This window comes from Gobio gobio (assembly GCF_949357685.1).
Source record: "Gobio gobio genome assembly, chromosome: 1".
Taxonomy (NCBI): Eukaryota; Metazoa; Chordata; class Actinopteri; order Cypriniformes; family Gobionidae; genus Gobio; species Gobio gobio.
Window position 1 is genome coordinate 86,783,527 of NC_137097.1, and position 20,178 is coordinate 86,803,704.

At 43.1% G+C, this 20,178-nt stretch overlaps 1 protein-coding gene across 1 annotated transcript; it reads left to right on the plus strand.

Moving 5' to 3' along the window:
* Positions 1–5,710: 5,710 nt before the first annotated feature.
* Positions 5,711–6,142, plus strand: LOC307123627 (snaclec convulxin subunit beta-like; the record flags this gene model as incomplete). Its single annotated transcript, XM_079812236.1, has 1 exon — positions 5,711–6,142. One exon carries the CDS (start codon positions 5,711–5,713, stop codon positions 6,140–6,142), a length of 432 nt encoding a protein of 143 aa, XP_079668362.1.
* Positions 6,143–20,178: the final 14,036 nt, after the last annotated feature.

Below are 20,178 nucleotides of genomic sequence, written 5' to 3' on the forward strand. Positions count from 1 at the left end.
AACTTACATTTGATTGCAATCACCAATAAATTATGTTCTATATATTTTTTCTATATCGTCATAAATATAATTATCGCAAATATTCTTGAAATATCATGATATAATTTTGAGGCTATACCACCCACCCATACATTAAATTTTATTTTCATTAAAAAGGTGACCAGACCTTCCTTAGCTCACTAAAATAAAATGGCTGACATCATACAGGCACTTGCTGCGTTACACATCAATGTTTAATTGGTATCCAAGTTCATCTGCCATCTGATACTGCATTTTTCCAAACTTTCCATCTTTGGTGCAGACTAGCTTTGATAAATTAATTGCAGTGAAATTTTCAGTGGATATAAAAACGACTAGACGCTTTTAAATAAAGGCTAACATTAGCTAGATGACACACACACACAGGCAGCCATCACGTTAACGTTACATCAATTTCCTTACAGAACGTAACATGACAGATCTTAATCACGTCCAGATAACATTAAATTATTTTGAAGATAACCAGACTGGGTGACTTATTCAACAAGAACGTGGCTAACTACATTTAATACCCTCTATTTTTGACTAACCACCAGTCTGAACTTTATAGAAGTGGATAATGCTAGCGCTTTAGCTAACGTTGATTAAAACTCACGTTCAGTTAATTTTGAACAAGTAACGTCTATGCAATAATCAAACCATCAAAATGAACACATAGTAGTTATCACACATCTAAAATAGAAGAGTCAAAACTTACCGAAAATACGTCAGCCATGTAGAAGCGACATCCCAAACCGACCGTGTCTGCCACCACTGAACAAGCGGGATCTTCTTGTTTAAAAAAACGCGCGCGCACGCGGATTCAAACGCACTTCGCTTTTCAGATTAACATTTACTTAGTATTTTTAGGTGAATGTGCTGTGACTATAAAACATTATATATTATTTGTAAATATATGATAAAATTTACTCTTTTTTCTCAGTTAAGTTATTACATGAATAGATTGTGTAAATTTTACTTAAGATATATAGTTCCAACTTAATCTTGATTTTACAATGTAATAATTACATGAATTAATGTAATAGGTTTTACCATACCACAAAGTCATTTTTTTCAGTGTGCTCCGGACCAAAGAAGAAAAGGATCATCCAGACTGTTACCAGCAACAAGTCCAAAAGCCAGGGTCTGTCATGGTATGGGGTTGTGTCAGTGCCCTTGGCAAAGGTAGCTTGCACTTCTGTGAAGGCACCATTAATGCTGAAAAGTACATAGAGATTTTGGAGCATAATATGCTGCCTTCAAGAAGACATCTTTTCCAGACAAGACAATGCAAAACCACATTCTGCACACATTACAAAGTCCTGGCTGCGGAGGAAGAGGGTACAGGTACTTGACTGGCCTGCCTGCAGTCCCGACCTGTTTCCAATAGAGAATGTGTGGCGCATTTTGAAGCGCAAAATGCGACAACGAAGACCCCGTACTGTTGCCCACCTTAAGACTTGTTTGCAGGAAGAATGGGACAAAATTACACCTGAAACACTTCATCACTTGGTGTCTTCAGTCCCTAAACGTCTTTTAAGTGTTGTGAAAAGGAATGGCAACATTACAAAGTGGTAAATGCTTTACTGTCCCAACTTTTTTTGAAATATGTTGCAGGTCTGAATGACAGGAAAGGATGCATATTTACAAATGACATGAAGTTGACCAGACAAAACATGAAATATTTTTGTGTTCATATTGTCTGCAATGAAATACAAGTCAAAGTAAATTTAGAAATCACTTCTTTTTTTTAATTTGCGTTTTCCATACTGTCCCAACTTTTCTGATTTGGGGTTGTAGTTTTATTTGATTAGTTATTGGGATGAGATTGATCTGCATTGGTAAAGATGATGGCTGTCATCAGTCTTTGAATACAGATGAATCAGACTGACAATCACAACCTCGCTGAATCATATTATTACAGCCGATTGGAGTCTAGTGCTGGTTTGATCATTTCATGGAATATCCCATCAGGTCCAGATGCTTTAATCTAGTCATGAAGATTCTCATAACTGTGAGAAAAACAGAGATAGAGGTGGCAGTGAATAAAGCCAGTCTCATGTGTGATTGGACTGTGTTTGATGGGTGGAGAGAGAGAGAGAGAGAGAGAGAGAGAGAGAGAGAGAGAGAGAGAGAGAGAGAGAGAGAGTGAGATTGATAGAGAGAGAGAGTGTGAGAGAGAGAGAGAGAGAGAGAGAGAGAGAGAGAGAGAGAGAGAGAGAGAGAGAGAGAGAGAGAGAGAGAGAGAGAGAGAGTGAGATTGAGAGAGAGAGAGTGAGAGAGAGAGAGTGAGAGAGAGGGAGGAGAGAGAGAGAGAGAGAGAGAGAGAGGGAGGGAGAGAGAGAGAGATCTGACAGAGATCAGACGGACACACAACTCCTCAGAAATGGACCTGGACGCTGCATTCATCGCACTTCTGCTCTCAGGTACAGATGAGTGACTCTTTCTTTATGAATACACTTAGAAAGTTTGAGGTCAGTGAGATTTGTTAATGTTTCTGAGAGAGTCTCTTCTGCTCTCTGATCATAACTCCAGTAAAACAGTGAAATATTCCTCCAGTGTAGATCAGCTGTTCTCTGTGTGAATATATAGTAAAGTGTCATTTATTCCTGTGATTATCATCATTACTCCAGTCTTCAGTGTCACATGACCCTTAACTAATCATTCTAATATGAGGATCTGATGATCAACACACATTTATGATTATTGTCAGTGTTGACCACAGTCATATTTTCAGGATTCTTGATGAACAGAACGTTTATTTATTTGAAATATCATCTTTAGTAACATTATAACATCACCTAAACATTAGTCACACATGTATAGATATGCAGGAATGGCGTCGTTTAGTCAGGATGCTTGTCGCAAAACCCCTCCCAGATGGGTAAGATTGGCCTTGGACGCCGTAAAGGGCGCCTGCATGTCGGGAGGGGGGTCTGGCACCGATCAGTGACTCGGACTTCTGAACTCCATTTTCTCGTCGGGCCTGTTTTACCAGCTGGAGATCAGAACAGGCAGCTGAGGAGAGTGGATCAAAACCACAGCGAACACAAAATTCAAATCATCCTCAAACTAAATATAGGAAAGCAGAGAAAGAAATACACAATTTGATTATCCTTGATTAATCAGGTTATGGAAATAATAAAACTAATCATTGAGAAGGATAGGAGTATAAAAGAAGAGACACAGGTATCTGACCTGCCCCTTAAGTATAAATAATGCTTTTGTGCTAACATTATTATGTGTGATGTATGTGTCACGGGGTAGGCCAACCTGGCCGCACCCACCCCCAAAACCCGTACCACCCTTGGGGAGTCGGACAGAGGCCCGGCAAGGACGACAGACAAGGCTTCAAGTAACAATCTTTTTATTAAATATAAAAGTGGAAAGGGGGATCTAAAATGGTGAGTCTTCTAGGCAGGGTCGTTCCGTCCTGCGGACCCGCTTCGCTGCCTAGCAATCAGGTGAGTATTCGGGTAGGAGTTTCTCTTGAAGGGCTGACAGACACAGAGCGTGTAACGGAGACGTTCACTGCAAAGCAGTCAGGTGAATACACAGGTACGTAATCCTCTTCCTCAGAAATGACAGACAGGGGACTTACGGCTGGAGGGCTTCACTGCAAAGCAGTCAGGTGAATACACAGGTACGTAATCCTCTTCCTCAGAAATGACAGACAGGGAACTTACGGCTGGAGGGTTTCACTGCAAAGCAGTCAGGTGAGCGTTCAAGTACGAACTCCTCTTGAAGGGCTGGCAGACACAGAGCTTGTAACGGAGAAGTTCACTGCAACGCAGACAGGTGAGTACACAGGTACGTAATCCTCTTCCTCAGAACTGACAGAAAACTCAGGTAAGTAGTAGACATCCGGCGGGTTTAAGTTCACACTTCACACAACAACACAGTGCATCACATCACTTCATCACTGCAATTCAACACTCAGTGGGAAATACATATATCAATGGCCGTTGCCCATTTTCTGACCTGGCATTCACGTCAGGGAGTCCCATAGACAAAAGAGAGGGGATGAGACCGATTGCCCTACTCACAGTCTCTCACAAACGATCTTATTTGTCCAACGATTTCCTCCTTCCGGTCGAGTCGGCGTGCTCCTCTCCCAAACTCCCGATGCCATGCCCGTTTTGCCAGCCCCACTTCCTCTTCTCCAAGCTCACACCTCCTCCGCGATTCACAGCCCCAAAAACAACAACCCCTCTTCTGTGCAACCTCTCTCCTTTTATCCTACCCTAAGGGCAACGTCTCTCATCGTGCACAGCTGCCGGCAATTTCCGCTGATCACCCTATTCGCGGGGATTTTCCGCTAACCCGGAACTAGCCCGGTGTCCCGTTGTTATGGGTCCGGCGGGAGGCAATCGCGGCGAACATTAGTTCCGCCTCGAAAGTTGGAAATTGTCACCTCGTGACATATGAATGTATGATAATAATAATGTCCCAAAGTGAGGTCTGAGTGTGTGATGCAACACTTACCTGGTTCCACAGTTGGGCAGAGGATGTGTGAGGAGGCTTCTTCCCTGCGGACCTCTGGCCTTGCGTACATCGCCAACCTCGCCCTATTGGGAACCAAAGACAGAGGAAACCACTCTTTTACTGAAAATGTGCTTGCCTCTGCTCGGCTCCAAAGCGAAAGACAAATGTGCGGCTCTCATGCGATATCCCAATACGTCCAGAGAGACTGACTGAAAGGGAACAAGTTGACAAAAAGATTGAACCCAATAATTGATGATCAAATAGCATACGGAGAGATTTATCAGCTATTTAAAAGGCGGGTCATGTTTGACCCTGATTACCAATACAGGGTATTTTCAGCACAGCCCGATGTGACACTGTTGATTTTCTCTTGGCATGCAGACACTAGTAAAGGCTTCGTCCCTGTGCTGCAGACGATGAGCTGGAGATCCGCTCAGAGCTTCTGCAGAGGGAATCACATGGATCTGACCAGCGTGAGGAATCCGAACGAGACTCAGCAGATTCAGCAGGTCATGAACACCAGCGGGGTGAATTCAGTCTGGATCGGTCTGTTCAGAGACCCATGGGAATGGTCCGATAAGAGTCTCATCCTTCAGAAACTGGGACCCTAGTGAACTCAACGGAGCCCTTGAAGACGCCACAGTGATGGTGATCAGTGGACAGAAACAGGGAAAGTGGGAGGACTGGCCTTGTAATTCAAGTTTTCCATTCGTTTGTTATGAAGGTGAGTCTATGCTTCAGACTTAGAGGATGTAAAATCGGTTGAAAATATTGAGTTGTATGGATTCTTAAATCCCAAGAATCGATCTTTTAGATGCTGTTTTCAGTTGATACTTGAACAAAACTTCACTTTACATTATTCGTAGCTCCTGTTATCCAATAATCACAATAAGTTTTGATATGAAACAAAGTCTCAGCTTTCAAATCCTGTCCGTGCCGCTGTAGAACCGATCATCTCTTCCTCTAGAGCAGGGGGATCCAAACTCGGTCCTGGAGGGCCGCTGTCCTACAGAGTTTAGCTCCAACCCCAATTAAACACACCTGAACCAGCTAATTGGTGTCTAACTAGGGCCTTGTAAGACACTGATTAGCTGGTTCAGGTGTGTTTAATTGAGGTTGGTGCTAAACTCTGCAGGACAGCGGCCCTCCAGGGCCGAGACCCCTGCTCTACAGCAAACAAACATACAGTACATCCGAATGACTCGATATGGGATTGAGATCAGGATGGAATCAGTATCAGATGGTGAAGTCTGTGTCAATGCCTCTTCCAGATCAGTTCACCCTCATCACGCAGAACCTGAGCTGGGCCGAAGCCTTGAGGTACTGCAGACAGAATCACGTGGATCTGGTGTCGGTTCCCAGCGAGCAGATCGAGCGGCGCGTGATGACCGTGGCCAGGAAGGCCTCGACGCCGGCCGTGTGGATGGGTTTGCACCACTACTGTGCCATGAACATGTGGCTGTGGCTGCGCGGCGAGGTGGTTTGCTATCAGAACTGGGCGGCAGGCGACCCCACAGGACCTGGAGACTGCAGCCGCGAGCGGAGAGTCGGAGCCATGAAGACGGCGGGAGATCAGCGCTGGATCAGCCTTCCTCCAACACACACGCTCAACTTCATCTGCTCCAACTATGAGGACTGAGCTCTACTGAGGACATACTTTAACCAGGAAGAGTCCGAAAACAGAACTTCATAGATGGCCTTAGACATTCCCAAATACAACGCGATAGGCTTCATAGGGTTAGTGTCTCGTCAGGGTCTGTGTTTGTGGAGGTTTTATTCTTTATTAACGTGTCTTGTGTTCATGTAGTTTGGTGTGACAGTAACTCTTGTTTTCGTTCGCTCAGATATTTAGTGTGTAATCTGTGCTGACACTTTTTAAACAGCTTTATGATGTGTACATGCATAATAAAATGATACACACAGAGCTTGTTGTGTTGAGTCTGATCCTAAAGAAAGTGGATCACAGTGGATCACAGTGACGCCGTCAATGAAGATCTCATGTTTATGTAAATGAGGGGCGGAGCAGTGTTCATTTTGACAGCATATTTTTATTTAGTTTTAGTCATAGTCTTTTGACTAAAATGGCATTTAGTTTTAGTCATATTTTAGTCACCTGAATTGTTTTTAGTTTAGTTTTAGTCGACTAAATATCATAAGATTTTAGTCCACTAAATCTACAATAGATTTATTCTCCTAAAATCTAATGAGTTTAGTTCAATTGTAATACATTAAGCATTTAAGCATTACATAACCGACTGTTGCTTGAACTAACATTTTGACATCATTTTGTTTTGGACATTAAAAATACACGAAAGAGAGCTCAATCACTTTTTGTTTGTTTTTAAAAACATCTATATAGTTTTTATAACTTTGTATTTCTGTTTTAGTTAGTATATCATGTTAAGCTAAAGCTTCAAATAAGTTTTTTTTTTTTTTTTTTTTTCAGTTAACATTTATTTAATTTCAAGTAACAAAGATTTTTTTTAATGGTTTTAGTGAACTATTATAACCCTGATACTTTATTGAATATGTGTCAAATACTGGTCTTCCCTCCTGACTATGAATTAAATGGGAATTAAATTAAATACAGTTTATTGTGTAAGCAAAAAAGAATAATGCGTGACTTTTAATTATAAACCAGCTGGAAATACACCAGGACTCTTATTTTGAAATCTCGTCTTACTATTGCAGTTGCAGGAGCTCATTCAAGTTCAGATGAGGAGATTAATATACATTGTTACAACCGTCTAAAACACATTACTATATAAACATGGTAAAGTAAACACTGTCATTATTCATCAGCATTAGTTCATAAACACTGGCCTGGCATAAATGTGTTATTGATTGATTGAGCCGCTCTGGAGCTGGATTGGGGGTGTGTGAGCCTGTAGATCGTGTGTTTTCCAGCGGTTAGATCAGTTCAGATCAAATGTGCTCATCTGTTACACAGATCATCAGTTCTGACCCCATCTCTGCCCTAATCCACCCTCACTAACATTTTCGTCTCGTTTTTATTTGTTGACGAAAATGACAGTTGATTTTTGTTATAGTTTTTGTCATCCAACACTAGTTTTTATTTAGTTATCGTCTCGTTTTCGTCAGTGAAAACAGGTCGTTGATGAAAATTATGACAAAAATTATTCGTCAACAAAATTAACACTGGGGCGGAGCCAGCAGAAGTGATTGGTCCAACACTGCATTATGCAATCGTAATTAATTATCGTGTGCGTTTTTTCCGGTATGACTTGTTGCCAACACTTTTTGCTTCTTTACATATTAAGATCTTAAAAATTTAAACTCAAAAGAAGTTTAAAAAACTACGTTTTTGACTATAGTCATCTTTATTTATTTAGCGGTTTTACAATACAGGCTGTTTTTAAATCAGCTGGACAGTGATAATGGGAAATGAATGGAAGAGAGATTGTTTTGCTGTACAGCAGCTCTAGAAGTAAGTTTTGATGGATTCATTTTCAATTTCAAAATCGTTATTATTAACCTAGGGGCCGGTTAGCGGTTACAACACCGTTTTCAACTGGAAACAGAAAACTTTGATGCATTCTGGACGTTCATTTACACGACCACAGTGTTTTAGTGGACGCAAACCTTGAAATAGGTTTCAAAATGCAATCTCCGTGTAAACTTCAAAACGTGAATCTGTGAGAACGGGGACGGCATGCACATCTTTAGTCTATAGACATGCGTGTTTGAATGCGTGTGTGCGTGTAATCTTTCTTCATTAGCTACAAATGACTGTAGCGAATTCTGTACAGTTTGAAGGGTCAGGGGTCAGTTCACCCACAAATGATGGTTTACTAGCCCTTGTGTCGTTCTTTCACATAAACGTGAAGATTTACGTGCCGCATGATCTCAAATGCTCAAAGTGAACCTGCATCTCGCCATTGGGGTCAGTTTCACCCGCATTCAACACCGCTGAACATTTAAGTCATGTTCCCATTTAGTTATGGAAATGTTCTCTGAATGTTCAAAATGTTTTTTTCTTGGTTATGGGAACGTTTAGGGAACCTTCCATGTTTCAAACATTATGGGAACGTTACTTTTGAATGTTCTCTGAAACAAGTAGCAACATCCAACATCTACTTTCAGAAAAAACGTTCCATGAATGGTGTATAAATAATGTTGTGCTAACGTTCTGAGAACATTATTAAAGGGTTAGTGCACTCAAAAATGTAAATTCTGTCATGAATAACTCACTCTCATGTTGTTCCACACCCGTAAATCACCAAGACCAAATCACAAACAATCCGCCCAGAGACTCTGAACACCAGTGAGGCAATATTTGCTGAACCTTTTCTTCATAAATGCAATACATATTTAGATTCATAGATTTTAATCTGCGATGACATAACATATAGGTTTGTTTATATACAGACAAAATGCATTGAAGGATGGAGAATAAAACCTTGCAGTCACAAATCTAACTAAGTTTTAACAACTACATTGTTACTTAAAGGGCCCTATCTTGCACCCAGCGCAATTGACTTTGTACACCGACGCATGTGTCATTCCTATTTTGCACCCGCGCAAAGCGCGCTTTTCCCTCCACAGAAGCACGTCGCTAAACTAGTGAATGAACTTGCGCTACCTGGTCGGTTCAGCGCAAAAAAGGAGGCGTGTTCCGGCGCAAACAATCCCTGGTGCTATTTTGCTGTTCCATTAAACAATTGCGCCACTGACCAGAAAAAACCTAGTCTAAAGTCAGTGGCGCGTTGCGCGTTGTTCATTATGCTATTTTAAGGGCGCATGCTTGACCATAATGTATAGCGTGCACAACGCGCATACACTTTGCTCATGTAATCTACACAGTCTGCAACTGTTATTTTTGCAAATCATAAATTGTTACACAAAAAAAATATTAACACATGAGATGACGGAAATCATTGTGGTGTGCCACGAAGATGTGAAAAAATAGGCATAAATCTAGCTTACAAATGATTCAGGCTAATTGTAATAATTAAGGATAAGACCTGTTTGCCCAATAGTGGCAAGACATATATGTATATAAGGACATCTGACAAATTGGTTTGTCCGTCAAGAACCAGGAAAAAAAATCGACTGAAAAACTGAAAAAACTGAAAGACTGAAAAAAAAAAAAGACTGTGAAATCACCTTTACCATAATGTACAACATTACAACTTCACTTCTCTGTCTTTCACTGCTCAAGCACATCAGTCTCCTCGGCTGTGAACCGCTCCTGGCGTGCGCCTGGTAAATACGCCATAATAATAGCAATCCATAATGGAACTTGCGCACCTGCTTTTAAAGGGAATGTTGGATGACGCTCGGATTGGTTTATTCACGTTACGCCCAAACCACACCTATGAATAATGAAGCTACTTCAGACCAACCCATTTTAGATTTGCGCCGGGCGCAAGAGCCATTTATCCCGCCGGGAAAATAGCAACAGCGCCGAGACCCGCCCACAAAGTTACTTGCGCTTCGCGCTTTGACACTTGCGTTTCAGATCGTTAAAATAGGGCCCAAAGGGTTTAAGTTAGTCATAGTCAAAGTAATAAAGTTACATAAGACTAAGCAAACCCTGAGATTGGTTCAAAATGACGACAGAACAGAAGTGTTTATTGAAAAACAACATTTACTTCACAAAATGTTCATGTTCAGTGTGATGTATAATCAAAAATATAACATTAAAACATCAGACTTTTTCACCCAATAAGACTGCACAATATGTTCAATTTTAAAATTGGTTGATGCCTAATTCAATTGTATTAATGAATGCACCCCTAAAAGTACATTTCCCTCAACGAAATCCTGCTGAAACATCACTGGACGACGTGATGTGAGGATTAACTAAAGGGTTATAAACAAACACACACACACACACACACACACACACGGCCTGTTGAGTAAACAATACTCCGTCACACCGTTATGATTTACATTTATTCATTTTTACAAATATGGTGTCTGTCCTGACAAGGGTTGTGTTTATACGTGGTTACACGATTCAAAGAATAGACGAAAACTTCAGTGCCATTTTTGTCCTTGAAGACAAAACACAATATTACAGTAATTTAACAATCAATCAAGCAAGATTTATGGCCGGTTTATTTTTATGATTCATGATAACCTTCCACCACTGCAAACCTAGCATTAGCAATTACCTTACACCTTTACACAAACTCCAGGATAAGCGCCAGTGGAAATATAACACGGAGGGAATCTAAAACCAGAACTGATGTCATGATGCCATTCACATGCTGTCTAATAACCAATACGGCATTGTAAGTCAAATATTAGAATAGATGTAAGTATAATAAAAATAGAATTATTCTTTTGAAGTTGAAGTAATGTTGTTGACTTGTCAAACAGAGACACGATGAACAGCCTCAGATAATTACAGGTCTGCATTTGTATGTAAAAGCTTTATTTGAATATGATGACGTCTTGTTCTTCAATATTTCTATGATTCAATCACTCAGAGGTATTCATAGAGGTGTGTATGAATGATGAAGCATTATTTAATGAGATGCTACAGCTGTGTTTTCTTACACAAAAGAAGATATTCTGTGTTTCCGTCCATATGATGAAAGTCAAGGTGTTTCAGTGTTTGGTTCTAGAGTTCTTCTTTTATTGTAAAAACTGAGGAGAATGATGACTTTAGGCTGAACTCTGTAATACTGGAGATGTTTCAGGTCATCCATGATCGTCCTGTGGTCAGATCCGGTGTAATGAGTTTCCCAGTGATCAGGTGTGTGGTTGACCAGCTCTCAGATAAACTCTGCGATTGATGGTTGTCTCTGTTTGGTATAAACGAGTTCAGGTCGTTCCACAGAAACCGAGAACATTTGCATGACTACAGTGTGTTTATATTATCATGGTTTCTTCTCCTTTGCATCAGATGAATGAGTCTTTGTTAGCGGCTCGTGAATGACCACACTGGTGTGTGTTAAAGGCGGTCGATGTTTGTTTATTCTGGGAAAACCACGGTTCATCGCTTTATCATGTGTTCATCTACTAAACCTGAGCTCAAGTTGAGAATAATATGCAAAAAAAGGGGAACTTAACCCTCAGACTGTGTGTGCCGTCATTATGACCCCAATACACTTTTCCTTAAAAGTGTTGAAAGAACATTCATCTCATCAAATGTTGTCACTTTTTCTACATGATCTGCCTAAACACACACACACACACCCTGGGTTTGATTCGGCGGTTCTGAAGGTCACACTCATGGTGTTTGAAAGTGGAAGTGATTGGGTGCAACAGCAACTCAGCCACAAAGAGCGGGGTCAGCACATGCTGAGGGGTCGCAGAGCGGGGTCAGCGCATGCTGAGGGGTCGCAGAGCGGGGTCAGCGCATGCTGAGGGTCACAGAGCAGGGTCAGCGCATGCTGAGGGTCACAGAGCGGGGAGCGGGGTCAGCACATGCTGAGGGTCACAGAGCGGGGTCAGCGCATGCTGAGGGTCACAGAGCGGGGTCAGCGCATGCTGAGGGTCACAGAGCGGGGTCAGCACATGCTGAGGGTCACAGAGCGGGGTCAGCGCATGCTGAGGATCACAGAGCGGGGTCAGCGCATGCTGAGGGTCACAGAGCGGGGTCAGCGCATGCTGAGGGTCACAGAGCGGGGTCAGCGCATGCTGAGGGTCACAGAGCGGGGTCAGCGCATGCTGAGGGGTCACAGAGCAGGTTCAGCGCATGCTGAGGGTCACAGAGCGGGGTCAGCGCATGCTGAGGGGTCACAGAGCGGGGTCAGCGCATGCTGAGGGGTCACAGAGCGGGGTCAGCGCATGCTGAGGGGTCACAGAGCGGGGTCAGCGCATGCTGAGGGGTCACAGAGCGGGGTCAGAGCATGCTGAGGGGTCACAGAGCAGGTTCAGCGCATGCTGAGGGTCACAGAGCGGGGTCAGCGCATGCTGAGGGTCACAGAGCGGGGTCAGCGCATGCTGAGGGGTCACAGAGCAGGTTCAGCGCATGCTGAGGGTCACAGAGCGGGGTCAGCGCATGCTGAGGGGTCACAGAGCGGGGTCAGCGCATGCTGAGGGGTCACAGAGCGGGGTCAGAGCATGCTGAGGGGTCACAGAGCAGGTTCAGCGCATGCTGAGGGTCACAGAGCGGGGTCAGCGCATGCTGAGGGGTCACAGAGCGGGGTCAGCACATGCTGAGGGGTCACAGAGCGGGGTCAGAGCATGCTGAGGGTCACAGAGCGGGGTCAGCGCATGCTGAGGGTCACAGAGCGGGGTCAGCGCATGCTGAGGGTCACAGAGCGGGGTCAGCGCATGCTGAGGGTCACAGAGCGGGGTCAGCACATGCTGAGGGGTCACAGAGCTGGGTCAGAGCATGCTGAGGGGTCACAGAGCGGGGTCAGCACATGCTGAGGGTCACAGAATTCGCCAACTTTCTGCAGAGTCAAGAGCTCCAGACCTCCAAACTTCTGTGGCCTTCAGATGAGCTCAAGAACAGTGTGTAGAGCTTCATGGAATGGGTTTCCATGGCCGAGCAGCTCATCCAAGCCTTACAGCACCAAGTGCAATGCAAAGTGTGGGATGCAGTGGGGTAAAGCGCGCCGCCACTGGACTCTAGAGCAGTGGAGACGTGTTCTCTGAGTGACCAATCACGCTTCTCTGTCTCACAATCCTATGGACGAGTCTGGGTTTGGCGGTTGCCAGGAGAACGGGACTTGCCTGGAGGTGGGATTATGGGGTGGGGTTGTTTTTCAGGGGTTAGTTCCGGTGAAAGGAACTCTTAATGCTTCACCAAGACATTTTGGACAATTTCATGCTCCCAACTTTGTGGGACCAGTTTGGGGACGGCCCCTTCCTGTCCCAGCATGACTGACCAGTGCTCAAAGCGTCGCTCCATTTGATAATCATTAAAGTGTTGTTGTTTTCATAAAAAGTGTAAAATTTCATATCCATCCTAATGGTGCAGTTGAGGAATTGTGCAGTAAACGGGTAAAAAAGTGCAAAACACAGCATACACGTAGCCTATAGATGAGATCTTTTTTATTATTAAAATGTATTTTTTATACAATCACTCTGTAAATGTTTGGGGTCAAACACAATGAGTGTAATTGAAAATAATTTAGATAATAATAGACTCTTTTAATGATGAAAACACGTCTTTCTAGTGCAAATAGTTTAACATTTACTTCACTTTATTATTATTGCACCTGTAGCGGCTCAAGAATAATGAGTTGGATAGCAGTAAAGCTGTGTGTGTGTGTGTGTGTGTGTGTGTGTGTGTGTGTGTGTTACGCTGGTCTGCCAGCAGAGGGAGACACACACTAGGGCTCATCTCTCATCTCTCCTCTGTCTCTCAGTGAATACTGATGTACACACGCTGAGAGCGCGCGGGCGCGCGATAGATCTGCCGGTGTCTGCGCTCTCACCGGCAGCGATCGAGTGCGTGTGCGCGCGCGGGTGCGTGGTGTGTGTGTGTGTGTGTGTGTGTGTTTGGCGCAGTCATACAGATGCAGCGTGTGTGTCCTGACAGCAGCATGTGAGCGCGCGCGTGTGCGTGTGTGTGTGTGGTTTGCGCGAGCAGGTGTTTTCGCGAGGCGTCAGGAGGAGGGACACACACCCTCCAAAAGAGCAGCATCACGGAGGCGGTCGGAGTATTCGCCTTTTTCTTTCGTTTTTTGTTCTTCTTCTTCCTCATCGTGATCGTGGGAGGTGCTTTTTCTTTTCATTTGCTCGCTCTGTCCGTCATCTGCCTGCTCGTCTATTTCTCCATCTATCTCATCTATAATTTCTTTGGGCTGTGAGAGTTTTCGGAGGGACGGTGTGTGTGTTCTTACCTTCTTCTTTTTCTCCTCCTCCTCTTCCTCATCCTCCCGCGGCTGCTGTGTTTGATAGTAGGTAGGTTGATTTGTGTTCACTGTAGTGTGTGTGTGTGTGTTCGCAAACCACACACATGAACACACACATGCAGTATGTGACGTAAAGAGAGAAAGTGTGTGTTACCTCAGTCAGCTGAGTGTGTGTGTGTGTGTGTCTCATCACAAACACACATTATAGATCGTAATACACTCACCTGTCTCTCTCTCTTTCTCTCTCTGTCTCTCTCTCTTCATTCTACTGGTCTCTCACCTGTGTGTGTGTGTGTGTGTGTGTGTGTGTGTGTGTGTGTGTGTGTGTGTGTGTGTGTGTGTGTGTGTGTGTGTGTGTGTGTGTGTGTGTGTGTGTGTGTGTGTGTGTGTGCAGTCCTTCATAATCCCACATAACCCATCAGTTCTTCATCTTTATCTGTCTGTCATTCATTGATCTGCTGCTCTTTCTGATATTACGCGGTTATTCACGCTCCAGCGCTCATCAGTGTGTGTGTGTGTGTGTGTGTGTGTGTGTGTGTGTGTGTGTGTGTGTGTGTGTGTGTGTGTGTGTGTGTGTGTGTGTGTGTGTGTGTGTGTGTGTGTGTGTGTGAGTAATTAATCTGGTCATTAATAGAGAGAGAGAGAGAGAGAGAGAGAGAGAGAGAGAGAGAGCGCGCACGTAAAGTTGCATTGTGTCCGTGTGTGTGTGTGTGTGTGTGTGTGTGTGTGTTTCACCCCTCCATCATCCCCATCGGCTGCTCGAGCCCTTTGGATGCAGCTCTTCTCTTCTGTTTCTCCTGAGGAGACTCTCTTCATTCATGAGTCTGGACTGCGACGCTTTTCCAGATGAGCAGACACACGCGCCTCTTTCTGCTCTTTTACAATTGGACTAAATGCGGAGTGAAGCCGGTTCAGCGGAGGTGCATGTGAACGGGACGCCGGAGGACGCGAGCGCGCGCACTGTTCGGTGAGTGTGTGTGTGTGTGTGTGTGTGTGTGTGTGTGTGTGTGTGTGTGTGTGTGTGTGTGTGTGTGTGTGTGTGTGTGTGTGTGTGTGTGTGTGTGTGTGTGTGTGTGAATCTACAGATGTGTGTTTGTTTGGTAATTGGTCTTTTTGTAGCACATTTGCTGTGAATTTGATTCATTGATGATGGAGCCGCCACTCGTCAGGGTTTAGGACACGGTGCAAATATATGATCAGTAAATCATGTCCCCCTGACTTTACGTCACATATTTCAGTAATCGCCATAAATCAGGTCAAAAATCATTTCTTAAACACTCAAAAATCATCCTGCGAAAACATTGAAATAGCATTACAGTGAAAATCATTTCAGCGGCTCAGTTTGTGTTATATCAAATTTGGAACACAACTTGGTTTTAATTTTACAGCAGTTGAAATGATTTTGTATTATAAAATAAAAAATGTTATCTATGAGGGTGAGAGTTTTAATTAATTATTTATTATGATTAAACTAGTTCATCACTAGAAAGTAAAGTATTATGCAATCCTTTAAGCCATTTCTGTTTATCCAGAACCTTTGTGGAACCCTAGTTCTATGTGGAACGTTGTTTCTCTAAGATCTAGACGATGAAGTTAAAGAATGAAAGGAAAGCAGTGATGACGAGCCTAACCCTGATGAGTCTGTTTGTGGCTGAGCAAGACTACATACTGATAATATGTTAATTCTCAACACTGATAATAATCATAAATATTGCTTGAGCAAATCTGAAGGATCACTGAAGACTGGAGTAATGATGATAATCACAGGAATAAATGACACTTTACTATATATTCACACAGAGAACAGCTGATCTACACTGGAGGAATATTTCACTGTTTTACTGGAGTTATGATCAGAGAGCAGAAGAGACTCTCTCAGAAACACTAAAAATCTTAATGATTGCAAACCTTTGACCGGTCGTGTATTTTAAAATGTTGTACAGGTATATTTAATAAGGTCACATGTTGTACAGTACAGCAGGCTACAGTAGTACTAGCACACAACAGAGAACTGATATTAATCAAATGAACCTGATTGATCACGACACTCACTCTCAGAAAAAAAGGCTCAATGGTTCCAAATATAACCTTATATCCTAAGATCATTTCCTTTGCGGAACGTCTGTCACATGGAACATCTGTCAAATGGAACAAATGTCACATGGAACTGCTTTCATTTGGAACATCTGTCACATGGAACATCTTTCATTTGGAATGTCAGTTACATGGAACACCTGAAGCATGGAACGTCTGTCACATGGAACGCCTGTCTTGTTGAACGTCTGTCATGTGGACGTCTGTAGTTTGGAACGTCTGTCTTGTGGAACGTCTTTTGTGGAACGTTTGTTGAATGAAACGTCTGTCTTGTGGAACGTCTTTTGTGGAACGTTTGTCGAATGAAATGTCTGTCTTGTTGAACGTCTGTCATGTGGATGTCTGTAGTTTGGAACGTCTGTCTTGTGGAACGTCTTTTGTGGAACGTTTGTCGAATGAAACGTCTGTCTTGTGGAACGTCTTTTGCGGAACGTTTGTCGAATGAAATGTATGTCTTGTGGAACGTCTTTTGCGGAATGTTTGTCGAATGAAACGTCTGTCTTGTGGAACGTTTGCCATATTGAACATTTGTTGTGTGGAACATCTGTCATGTTGAAGGTCTGTCGTGTGGAACATCTGTCTTTAAGATTTCTTGTAGAACCTCTTACTATAAGAGTGGTTCCTTTGTGAAATGTCTGTCATGTTGAACGTCTGCCTTGTGAAACCACTATTTCTGTATATGAAGTGCCTGACAGAACCCTTTAGGGTTCCATGTAAAACCTTTTCTTCTAGAGTGTTTCCTTTGTGGAACGTCTTTGCGGAATGTTTGTCGAATGAAACGTCTGTCATGTGAAACTTCTGTCTTGTGGAATGTCTGTCTTGTGGAACATCCGTCATGTGGAATGTCTGTCATGTGGGAACATCTGTTGTGAGAAACATCTGTCGTGTGGAACATCTGTCATGTGGAACATTTGTCATGTGGAAGGTCTGTCATGTGGGAACGTCTGTTGTGAGAAATATCTGTTGTGTGGAACATCTGTCGTGTGGAACGTCTGTTGTGTTGAACGTCTGTTGTGAGAAACATCTGTCATGTGGAACGTCTGTTGTGTTGAACGTCTGTTGTGAGAAACATCTGTCATGTGGAACGTCTGTCCTGAAACATCTGTCGTGTGGAACGTCTGTCATGTGGATGTCTGTAGTTTGGAACGTCTGTCTTGTGGAATATCTTTTGCTGAACGTTTGTCAAATGAAACGTCTGTCTTGTGGAACGTTTGCCGTATTGAACGTTTGTCGTGTGGAACATCTGTCATGTTGAAGGTCTGTCATGTGGAACATCTGTCTTTATGATTTCTTGTAGAACCTCTTAATCTAAGAGTGTTTCCTTTGTGAAATGTCTGTCATGTTGAACATCTGTCTTGTGAAACCACTATTTCTGTTTATGAAGTGCCTGACAGAACCCTTTATGGTTCCATGTAAAACCTTTTCTTCTAGAGTGTTTCCTTTGTGGAACGTCTTTGCGGAATGTTTGTCGAATTAAACGTCTGTCGTGTGAAACTTCTGTCTTGTGGAACGTCTGTCTTGTGGAACATCTGTCTTGTGGAACGTCTGTCGTGTGGAACATCTGTCATGTGGAACATTTGTCATGTGGAAGGTCTGTCATGTGGAACGTCTGTCATGTGGGAACGTCTGCCGTGAGAAACATCTGTCGCGTTGAACGTCTGTTGTGATAAACATCTGTCTTGTGGAACATCTGTCGTGAGAAACAGCTGTCATGTGGAACATCTGTCATGTTGAACGTCTGTTGTGAGAAACATCTGTCGTGTGGAATGTCTGTCGTGACAAACAGCTGTCATGTGGAACATATGTCATGTGGAACATCTATCATGTGGAACATCTGTCATGTGGGAACGTCTGTTGTGAGAAACAGCTGTCATGTGGAACATCTGTCATGTTGAAAGTCTGTTGTGAGAAACATCTGTCGTGTGGAACGTCTGTCGTGTGGAACATCTGTCATGTTCAACATCTGTCATGTGGGAACGTCTGTTGTGAGAAACAGCTGTCATGTGGAACATCTGTCATGTTGAAAGTCTGTTGTGAGAAACATCTGTTGTGTGGAACGTCTGTCGTGAGAACAATCTGTCGTGTGGAATGTCTGTCATGTTGAACGTCTGTTGTGAAAAACATCTGTCGTGTGGAACATCTGTCATGAGAAACAGCTGTCATGTGGAACATCTATCGTGTGAAAAATCTGTCGTATGGAACGTCTGTCATGTTGAATGTCTGTTGTGAGAAAAATCTGTCGTGTGGAACGTCTGTCGTGAGAAACATCTGTCGTGTGAAACATTTGTCATGTTGAACGTCTGTTGTGAGAAACATCTGTTGTGAGAAACATCTGTCATGTGGGAACGTCTGTTGTGAGAAACAGCTGTCATGTGGAACATCTGTCGTGTGAAACATCTGTCATGTTGAACGTCTGTTGTGAGAAACATCTGTTGTGTGGAACGTCTGTCATGTGGAACATCTGTCATGTGGGAACGTCTCTTGTGAGAAACAGCTGTCATGTGGAACATCTGTCGTGTGAAACATCTGTCATGTTGAACGTCTGTTGTGAGAAACATCTGTTGTGTGGAACGTCTGTCATGTGGAACATCTGTCATGTGGGAACGTCTCTTGTGAGAAACAGCTGTCATGTGGAACATCTGTCGTGTGAAACATCTGTCATGTTGAACATCTGTTGTGAGAAACATCTGTCGTGTGGAACGTCTGTCATGTTGAACGTCTGTTGTGAGAAACATCTGTCGTGTGGAACGTCTGTTGTGAGAAACATCTGTCGTGTGGATCGTCTGTCATGTGAAACATCTGTCGTGAGAAAATCTGTTGTGTGGAACGTCTGTCATGTGAAACATCTGTTGTGTGAAACTTCTGTCGTGTGGAACATCTGTTGTGTAAAAAACATCTGTTGTGTGAAACATCTATTGTGAGAAACATCTGTCGTGTGGAACGTCTGTCACATGGAACATCTGTCATGTGGTCCCCTCTAGGGTTATTTCACTAAATTTTAAAGAACCCTTTATGCCAAAAAGGTTTTATATAAGGAGAAATGTCTTAAATTATTGTATAATACTTCCATGTTTAACAGATTAAATAGATTTTTTCCTAGTGAAAAAGAACACCTAAAAGGTTCTGTATATGATGTGTCGGACAGAACCATTTAAGGTTCCATATTGAACCGTATCTTCTAAGAGCGTTTCCTTTGTGGAACATCTGTCATGTGGAACGTCAGTCATGCGGAACGTCTATGTCTACATGTGGAACGTCAGTCATGTGGAACATCTGTCATGTGGAATGTCTGTCATGTGGAACGTCAGTCATGTGAAATGTCAGTCATGTGGAACATCAGTCATGTGGAATATCAGTCATGTGGAACGTCTGTCATGTGGAACGTCAGTCATGTGAAATGCCAGTCATGTGAAACGTCTGTCATGTGGAACATCAGTCATGTGGAACGTCAGTCATGTGAAACGTCTGTCATGTGAAACGTCTGTCATGTGGAATGTCAGTCATGTGGAACGTCAGTCATGTGGAACATCTGTCATGTGGAACGTCAGTCATATGAAACATCAGTCATGTGGAACATCAGTCATGTAGAATGTCAGTCATGTGGAACGTCTGTCATGTGGAACGTCTGTCATGTGAAATGCCAGTAATGTGAAACGTCTGTCATGTGGAACATCAGTTATGTGGAACGTCAGTCATGTGAAACGTCTGTCATGTGGAACGTCAGTCATGTGGAACATCAGTCATGTGGAACGTCTGTCATGTGGAACGTCAGTCATGTGGAACATCAGTCATGTGG